Source organism: Lithobates pipiens, unplaced genomic scaffold (genome assembly GCF_037356315.1).
Source record: "Lithobates pipiens isolate NorthernLeopardFrog02 unplaced genomic scaffold, aLitPip1_a1.2 Scaffold_22, whole genome shotgun sequence".
NCBI classification, from domain to species: domain Eukaryota; kingdom Metazoa; phylum Chordata; class Amphibia; order Anura; family Ranidae; genus Lithobates; species Lithobates pipiens.
The window spans coordinates 183,861,843-183,871,763 of NW_027507784.1; the positions used below are offsets into that span (position 1 = coordinate 183,861,843).

The window sequence follows — 9,921 nt, forward strand, 5'->3', positions numbered from 1 at the left end:
CACTGATGACAAATGGCACTAATACGTGGCATTGATGACACGTGACACTGATGACAGTTGACACGTGGCACTCAGGACAGATGGCACTGATACTTGGCACTGATGACAGATGCACTAATATGTGGCACTGATGACACATGACACTGATATGGAACTGATGACAGATGGCACTTATACATGGCACTGACAGATGGCACTTATAGGTGGCACTGGGGACAGATGACACTGACAGGTGGCACTGACGACAGGTGGCACTGGGGGCAGATGGCACTGACAGGTGGCAGTGGGGATAGATGGCATATGTTTACATATGAGATAATCTCTTATTGGACACGCCGATCGCACTGTAAGCAGCAGCTGTGATTGGCCATTTACAGCGATCTGTGACTGGCTGTGTCCAAGGGACACGGCCAGCACAGAACTTCCCCGATGTGCGCATTGCGGAAGTAAGCAGGAGGACGTTCAGAGACGCCCTCCCGGCAGTTAGTGTCTGCGCTGTAGCCGTCTTTTGCCTATAGCGCGGGCGCAAAGTGGATATATATAATAAAAACATTTTAAGCAAAAAAACACAATGTATAATGCAATTTTTGGTACAACATAAAAGATAATGTTACACTAAGTAAATAGATCCATAAGCAAATTGCACACACCTGTACGATGGCAACAAACATACAATTTACCATTCATAGGCGCCACTTTGAAAGCCTTTATAGGTTACCACTTTAGATTTACACAGGAGTTCTGCTATTACTGCCCATGATCTGCCGTTTGTTGTGATACCTCACGCGTTGGACGAATGCTGTTTGCGTGCTTGTGGGACCGACCGTCACTTGAGTTCACCTTTGCGCATGGGGGGACTTTTATTGCTGTCACAAGGAAGCTGTCATCGCTTCTGAGTTACTATTTCATAGAGCCCAACAAAGCTGATCGGGTCTTTGCTGACCTCCTATAATCACCCGGCGGAAGCACCGGCTGGTCGATCAGGACTCCCGGTGGGACAGGTGATTCGGGTAAAGCCACGGAAGGCGGCAGTAGGTGAGACATCCCCTGCCACTGCTTATAAAAGCAATCCAGTATCTAGTTAGCCACTAGGATTGCTTTTATAAAAGAGCTAACCTTCGGTTCTAAAAAAAGATGCCTTTGCAGCTGCAGGCATCATCCCAGGATAACCACTTAAAGTCTAGCAATGTGCGGGTACGCCGCTGGTGGACAAGTGGTTAAAGGACAGGTGTCAACCTAATTCATCTTCTTTGAAAGGCCTCTGGCTTCTAACGCCCTTGTAAACACCTTATTCAAGGGGTTTCTCACATCAGGTCCCCCTTGCAGCACTTTGTGCTTCCCTGGAACCTTGATTTGTTTCTCTCTGCCTTGCAGAAGCCACTCTTTGAATCCATCAGGGATATTCCCTGCAGTTTCTTGCCAGCAAATTAGCATTTTTTTGGTAGCTAGCACATCTGTCAGATGTTTCTGAACTGGCAGCCCATTTCTATAAAGAGATTTTCCTCATTCATTCAATTCAAGGTTGTTTTATGTCCAAGACCATCCTTTCTTCCAAAGGTGGTTTCAGCGTTCCACCTGAGGACATTATATCTCCATATCTTGGAGTAAAGCACAGGACACAGGCCACCCTCCCTTATTTTCCTTGGTTTACTCTGCATTACTTGTTACAAAACGTAGGATTTGCAGAGTGGGCTTATAGGGGCGGCAACCCAGGGGTGTCTAATCCAGTGTCCAATCACCTGAAGGTACATGCATATAACCCATGCAGTATGACTATGTAGTCTAAATTACTTTTATTGTGCTAAAGATATTGTTTAAAAGCAGTAATAATTTAAATAATACAAAGGGCCACTTGCATCAAAATATGCTTATATATAAACATTGCACTTATAGCTCTTATAGTGCAAAACGTTTCCCCCCTTTCCTTCTTTTGCATATTGGCCGGGGTAGCTGTCCATCATAGTGATGGGGCAATAGAAATGTATTTGGATAGCTGCTGCAGGTTTATCCAAGTAACTCAGCTCAGATTTTAGTTTTTTTTTTTTTTTTTTTGCCTTTAAGTGTCACCAATGGGGGTTTTGGTGGGATTGGAGGACAGGTTTGCAAAACACTGCTTTAGCTGTTGTTAGTGTTTGTAAACCCCACATTGAACTTTTTATTTGCATTGTTTTAGTCTGTTATATATACAATTGAACATGTTTTGTTATGCATTTAACTTAAAAAAAATACCTGTTGATTGTGCCAGAAATCAAGTTAGCTTGCAAATTCCTGTGCATTATGCAGTGTCATCAGAGGCAGTCTAATCAGCCCTGTCCAGTTCATTTCTAAACTATAGAATACCTCCTGCAAGTAAGACCCCTTTCACACTGAGAAGGTTTTCAGGCCCTTTAGCGCAAAAAATAGCACCTGAAAACTGCCTCCCATTCAGTTGAATGGGTGCTTTCACACTAGGGCGGTGCACTTGCAGGACAGTAGAAAAAGTCCCGCAGGCAGCATGTTTGGAGCGCTGTAAATAGCGCTTCAAAAATGTCCCTGTCCATTGAAATGAATGGGCAGCACTTTCAAAACGCTTTGATAGTGCCACAAAGTGGGTCTTTTTCGGGGTTTGTTAAGGTCACGTTGGAACGCAACCTTAAAATAAGCGCTGGAAAAGGGCAGCTAATGAATCAAAAAAATGACCAGGGCTTTAGCGCCTGTTTTAGCAGAGCTTCAGAATAAAAGGGGTCTTATGGCGATCAGCAAAGGGTTAGGTGTTCTTTAAGCCCCATACACACTATCAGATTTTCTGCTGATTTTTTCCTTCAGATTTACCAAAACCATATAATATGAGGTCAAACTTAGGCGTTTCAATTTGTATGCAATCAGACAGGCCCTTGCACTACATGGTTTTGGTAAATCTGAAGTAATATTGTAACCCTATAAAAAAAGATTATTGGTGAGATGGTCTAAGAGATATAATAGGGAAAAAGACTGAAAAAAAAAGAAAACAAATGCAGCCACCACATCCAAGAACTAGTAAGCTGCACTATATTACTTGTTTTTCCTTGAGTTTAGATACTTTATTACTGATTTGGATGTTTTTTTTTTGTTTGTTTTAGAATCATGGGAAATGTGGCGCTGTAAGTAAACTAATGGAGAGCATGGCAGCAGAGGAGGATTTTGAGCCAAGTCAGGACAGTAGTTTTTCGGAAAATGAAAATTTTCCTATGCCTTCACATCCTGAACGGCCAATTACTCCTGGTAAGAAACACAAAGCCTGTATTCTGTTGCATCCATTAACCTTTTGATTAAGGAAATATTGTGCATATTATGGACTTAAGATCATTTGGGAGAATTGAAGGATAGATAAATAAGTTGAAGTTAGGAGCATATACAGTGCCTTGCGAAAATATTCGGCCCCCTTGAACTTTTCTACCTTTTGCCACATTTCAGGCTTCAAACATAAAGATATAAAATTTTAATTTTTTGTGAAGAATCACCAACAAGTGGGACACAATTGTGAAGTGGAACGAAATCCATTGGATATTTTAAACTTTTTTAGCAAATAAAAAACTGAAAAGTGGTGCGTGCAAAATTATTTAGCCCCTTTACTTTCAGTGCAGCAAACTCACTCCAGAAGTTCAGCGAGGATCTCTGAATGATCCAATGTTGTCCTAAATGACTGATGGTGATAAATAGAATCCACCTGTGTGTAATCAAGTCTCTTTATAAATGCACCTGCTCTGTGATAGTCTCAGGGTTCTGTTGAAAGCGCAGAGAGCATCATGAAGACCAAGGAACACACCAGGCAGGTCTGTAATACTGTTGTGGAGAAGTTTAAAGCCGCATTTGGATACAAAAAGATTTCCCAAGCTTTAAACATCCCAAGGAGCACTGTGCAAGCGATCATTTTGAAATGGAAGGAGTATCAGACCACTGCAAATCTACCAAGACCTGGCCGTCGCTCTAAACTTTCAGCTCAGACAAGGAGAAGACTGATCAGAGATGCAGCCAAGAGGCCCATGATCACTCTGGATGAACTGCAGAGAACTACAGCTGAGGTGGGAGAGTCTGTCCATAGGACAACAATCAGTCGTACACTGCACAAATCTGGCCTTTATGGAAGATTGGCAAGAAGAAAGCCATTTCTCAAAGATATCCATAAAAAGTCTTGTCTAAAGTTTGCCACAAGCCACCTGGGAGACACACCCAACATGTGGAAGAAGGTGCTCTGGTCAGATGAAACCAAAATCGAACTTTTTGCCCACAAGGCAAAACGATATGTTTGGCGGAAAAGCAACACAGTTCATCACCCTCAACACACCATCCCCACTGTCAAACATGGTGGTGGCAGCATCATGGTTTGGGCCTGCTTTTCTTCAGCAGGGACAGGGAAGATGGTTAAAATTGAGGGGAAGGTGGATGCAGCCAAATACAGGACCATTCTGGATGAAAACCTTCTGGAGTCTGCAAAAGACCTGAAACTGGGACGGAGATTTATCTTCCAACAAGACAATGATCCCAAACACACAGCAAAGTCTACAAAGGAATGGTTCACAAATAAACGTATCCAGGTGTTAGAATGGCCAAGTCAAAGTCCAGACCTGAATCCAATCGAGAATCTGTGGAAAGAGCTGAAAACTGCTGTTCACAAACGCTCTCCATACAACCTCACTGAGCATGAGCTGTTTTGCAAGGAAGAATGGGCAAGAATTTCAGTCTCTCGATGTGCAAAACTGATAGAGACATACCCCAAGCGACTTGCAGCTGTAATCGCAGCAAAAGGTGGCTCTACAAAGTATTAACGCAAGGGGGCCGAATAATTTTGCACGCCCCACTTTTCATTTTTTTATTAGTTAAAAATTTTCAAAAATCCAATAGATTTCGTTCCACTTCACAATTGTGTCCCACTTGTTAGTGATTCTTCACAAAAAATAAAAATTTTATATCTTTATGTTTGAAGCCTGAAATGTGGCAAAAGGTTGAAAAGTTCAAGGGGGCTGAATACTTTCGCAATACTACACTCATTCCATGTTTCCTGCTAACTCTTATATTTAATCACGGTGGGCTTTTGCAGCCATGGGCTTGTTTAAACCCTTTCAATATCACAACGTGATATACGTGTGTCATTGGCAGCTAAGGGTTAAACAGATCAGATCAATTATGTGATGTTGATAATGATATATAATAATATAACATTCACTGTACATAAAGTATACAGTAATGCTTTTAAATACACTTTTAAAAGTACTGTGCTGACAATACACATTTTTGGTGCCACTAACCTCCCGGCGTCCTTGCAGCCAGTCACTTGCTTGTTAGCTTGAAAGGTTAAGCGTGGCAGCTCTCCCACCCAGTACTTTGCTGCCTCCCAGTCTCTGCTCTGCTGTTAAGATGAGACTGGCAGAGGCTGAAGGGAAGGATCAGCTGCTTGCTGTCGGCGGGTAGATCCCAACGGGATTGACGGGATCTAGGGTGTTTCCTGATGCTATGGTGACTCTTCTTAGGACTGATTCTTTTTTCATAATCCCAGATGGCCCTCTTTGGTCTTTCATTTATACCTTTACCACTTTTGATCTGCTTGGTACTCAATGAGGCTGTTAGCAAACAGTGAGTTAGCCACATGCCAGGGCTGTCGCTAGGATGTTTCTTTGGGTTCATACATAGCGACCTACACAAGGTGATGGCAGTAAGACACAGTGGTCAACATCTACAGATGGTTGCTGTATCCTTCAATTAGCTCAGAGAAATACATTTTATGACGAGTACAAAAAATCCTATTTCTCTTAAATTCACCGACTGACACAGCTTCTCTCTTTAGACCATTGGGTTGTTATGCCACCTTCAGGACTAGGCATTACATGTGTTAACATGTGATAATAAAACTACAACTTTCTAGTTCCACCCAAGGGGCGGTCCCTTAGGTAACAACCCCTCAGCATGCTACTGCAGCCTCAGTTTTATTTTGCCTAGTGAAGGAGAAGGACCTAGGAACCCTGACGAGCCCATCAGTCCGTGGATTTTTCTGCAGAAGCTTTGCTTTTTGCGCAAGATGAATGATCCTGTGATCTGCTATCAACAGCCGTCTTGGTGACAGGCTGGATACCCTTATCCTTATAATCTCCCCAGCCTGGCCAGCGAGCGTGTGCAGGTCGCAGCTACATGCTAGGCTGGCCACGAAGTACCTCCGCTCCAGAGGTGGTCAGTGAGCATTTATGCTCCGGGGGGCACATATGACCAGGCTACTGATGTCTGCGTCACAGTGAGCCAAGGCCAGCCGCCACCCTGTACTGATCAAAGAGTGGGTCTGCGATGGGATGTCTCCCAGCTCTTCAGCTCCCCCTTCCTCGGTGGGGCTGAGCAGCTGGGCATTCCCTGGGAGGTCGATTCGGGGGTCCCTCACCTCCCTCTCATCCCTCCCTGTCCCTATCTCCCCTCCCCCCATGGGGGATGCTGCATGAGGCTGCTGAGCGGTGTGTGTCTGTCTGTACGGGGGCTCTCCGGGGCGGCTCTCACCTGTGGGGGGGGGGGGCTGCGCTGGCTGGCTGTGTCCTGTGATGTGTTTTTTTATTTCCCTGGAGGTGCCTGTGAGGCTGTGTCTGTGATCTCTTCAGCGCTGATCACTGCCATTTTCAGTCGCTGTACCTCATGGTTTTTCAGTGTCAGCAGCCATCTTGGGTATGGGCAAGGGACAGCAGCTAATTCCTCGTTAGTATAGTGGTAAGTATCCCTGCTTGTTACGCGGGAGACCGGGGTTCGATTCCCCGATGGGGAGCCATTCTCCTGTCTGCATGGAACTAGCAGACCAACTAGTGCAGGCCTTAAGTATGTTTGTGACACGGCCCTGGATACCCTCCCTCTGTTATCCAGGGCTTCAGCAGTGATGCTGAGGCACCTGATTTAGTTAAAATGCTGCTCGGCTGACCAGGCATCCAGGAAAGCCCTGACGGATCTACCTTTCCATGGCGACCGGCTCTTTGGAGCCTGTTTGGGTGACATTATTAAAAATGCCACAGGTGTTAAGAGTACACTACTTCCACAGACCAGGAAGGCTAAGGAGCCACGCCATAGACAAGGGCCCTCATTTTCCGCTCACAAACTGCTTTCGTACACCCGGAGCTTCCCGCAAACGTCCCTAGACCGATAGGGTGACTTCCAAAGGACAAAAGCGTACCTGGAACCGCAAGCCTAACAAGCCTGCAAGCAAAAGTGCTACCTCAAATCGGGTGGGGGGGTTGCCTTCGGGAGTTTGCAGCCCGGTGGACCTCTCGGCTGTCCGACCAATGGGTCTGCGATCTGATTTCCTCCGGCTACAAGATGGAGTTCCTCTCTTGGCCGCAATACAGATTCTTCTCCTCCAGCATACCCGTACTCCTGGCTCACCGGGAGGCCCTCTTGGGGGCGGTAAGAGAGCTGTTAAATCGTGGGGTGATAGTACCTGTTCCGGAATCGGAACGTTTCCAGGGATTCTACTCAAACTGTCTGTAGTCTTCAAGAAGGAAGGGATACGTCCAATCTTGGACCTAAAAGCCCTCGATTACTTTGTAAAAGTACAGGGGTTCAGAATAGAATCAGTTCGGTCAGTAGTCGCTGCACTTCATCAAGGGGACTCCCTTGCGTCTTTGGACATCCAAGATGCATTCCTGCACATACCCATATGCCTTCGGCATCAGAGGTTTCTGCGATTCGCAGTTGGGGAAGCCCACTACCAGTTTGTGGCTCTTCCCTTTGGTTTGGCATCAGCCCCCTGAGTCTTTACCAAGGTATTGGCTCCTGTTTTGGCATTGCTGTGACGATGCGGGATCGCGATTGTGGGTTACCTAGACGATCTCCTCCTGATCACCATGCAGACCCTGCAGGAATTTGGGTGGCTGTTGAACCTAAAGAAGTCGTTGATTGTACCGACTTAGCATTTGGAGTACCTAGGCTTACTGCTGGACTCCATGGAAGCGAGAGTGTTTCTCCCTTCAGACAAGCTGCAGGTTCGACGGAGGAATCCAAGTTGCCGATCAATCTGCTCGATCTGAAAGCAATCAGGCTATGCCTCTCCACATGGTCAAGGAGTCTACGAGGGCATCCGATCAGGATCCAGTCAGACAACGCCACGGCTGTGGCATATGTCAATCGCCAAGGAGGAACAAGAAGCTCGGCCGCCGCACGGGAGGTCACTCACATACTTCGGTGGGCAGAGCGAAATGTGCCGGTCCTGTCGGCCATTTACATCCCGGGAGTGGAAAACTGGCAGGCGGACTATCTAAGTCGCCAGATGCTGGACCCAGGAGAATGGGCGTTGCATCCGGAGGTGTTCAGGCTACTGTGCCTGTGGTGGGGCACACCAGATGTGGATCTTCTGGCCTCCAGTCTCAATCAGAAGGTGCCGAGATTCGTGTCCAGGTCAAGGGATCCTTGGGCAGGCCTTTCCTCCACTAAAACTGGTCGCACGTCTGCTTCGCAGAGTGGAAGCCGAGGGGATCCCAGTAATACTGATTGCCCCAGATTGGCCTCACGTCCTTGGTACACAGACCTAGTGCGCCTAGTGGCAGACGCTCCCTGGCGACTGCCGTTGCGAGAGGACCTTCTGTCTCAAGGTCCCATTCCCCATACTGCTTTACCATCACTGGCTTTAACCTCCCTGGCGGTATGATTCAGTCTGGAATTAGGTGCTGAAAGCGGTACAATTATTTTGCATGGAAATCTGGCGTTTTATTTTGTAGTCTTGTAATTTTTAGGAATAACGCTCTTAAATCTCTTCAAACCAGAGTCTAGCAGACATCCCGGGTATGATAAAGTTTATAATATAATAAAGAATAATAAAAATTATTCAATAATGTAATCAAATCCTAAAACACTGAAAAAGGGACACTTTCTGGTTGCTATGGACAATCTCCAAATTCCAGGCAGAAAAAAACAGTATTGATAATATAAAAGTGCATGCAGGGCATTGCACAGACCACTAGGGACAAAGGGGGTGTGTATTTTTTTAATACAGCACTGTAATCTGTAAGATTACAGTGTTTTGTGTGTTTTTACTTTTTTGAATTTTGCCGCCGTTCTCCGCTCCCGTGCGCCGTAACGTCGCAGGGAACGGAGCTCGGCGGCATTCGGCACTGTTAATCGAGCGGAGGACGGCTCGATCACACAGTGCGGAGGACATCGCTGGATCCAGGGGACAAGGTAAGTAACTCTCCCTGTGTCCTCCCCTGCATCCAGCGGTGCGATCCCGAGTCTGGCTCGGGGTTACCACTCCTGCTAGTAAAATCCCAACCCGAGCCAGACTCGGGATTACCGCTAGGGAGGTTAATGGTATGGCTATTGAGAGCCAGGTGTTGAGCAACTGTGGTCTTTCGGACTTGGTGATCCCAACTATGCTGAGAGCATGGAAATCTTCTTCTCGGAAGATATATCATCGTACCTGGACGGCCTACATCTCCATGTGTGAGGAGAAAGGATGGCGTCCGCGCTCCTTTTCTATTTACAAGATCCTGCTGTTTCTACAGCAAGGAGTGGACCAGAAATTGGCTTTGAGCACCATTAAAGGACAAATATCAGCTTGGGCTGTCTCTTTTCAGCGACCCCTGGCGTCTCTCTCTAGTGAGCACTTTTTTCAAGGGGTGTGGCATGTAGTTCCTCCGGTGCGTCCACCGTTACCCCCGTGGGATCTGAACCTGGTGTTATCGGCGCTGCAAAAACCGCCATTTGAAAATATCAGAGAGATCCCTCTGTTGACTCCTTCCCAGAAAGTGGTCTTTCTAGTGGCCATTACAGGAGGGTTTCGGAACTGGCGGCCTTGCCCTGCAAGTCGCCCTATCTGGATAAGGTGGTGTTGCGTTTGCAACCTTTTCTGCCGAATGTGTTTTTGGTGTTCCACATCAATGAAGACATTGTGTTACCATCTCTGTGTCCTAAGCCGACACATCCTAAGGAAGTGTCCATTCATGCTCT

The 9,921-nt window shown here is 46.3% G+C and overlaps 1 protein-coding gene and 1 non-coding gene across 2 annotated transcripts in view; both read left to right on the forward strand.

Annotated features, from left to right (window-relative positions):
* Positions 1 to 9,921, forward strand: part of TNRC18 (trinucleotide repeat containing 18) — a 392,145-nt gene that overhangs the window by 309,935 nt on the left and 72,289 nt on the right. Inside the window, 1 exon segment of the mRNA XM_077448715.1 lies at positions 3,099 to 3,240. Within this exon segment, the coding sequence (XP_077304841.1) occupies positions 3,099 to 3,240 (142 nt within the window).
* On the forward strand, positions 6,683 to 6,754 carry TRNAN-GUU (transfer RNA asparagine (anticodon GUU)). Its single transcript has one exon. It is a non-coding gene; the product is annotated as a tRNA-Asn (tRNA).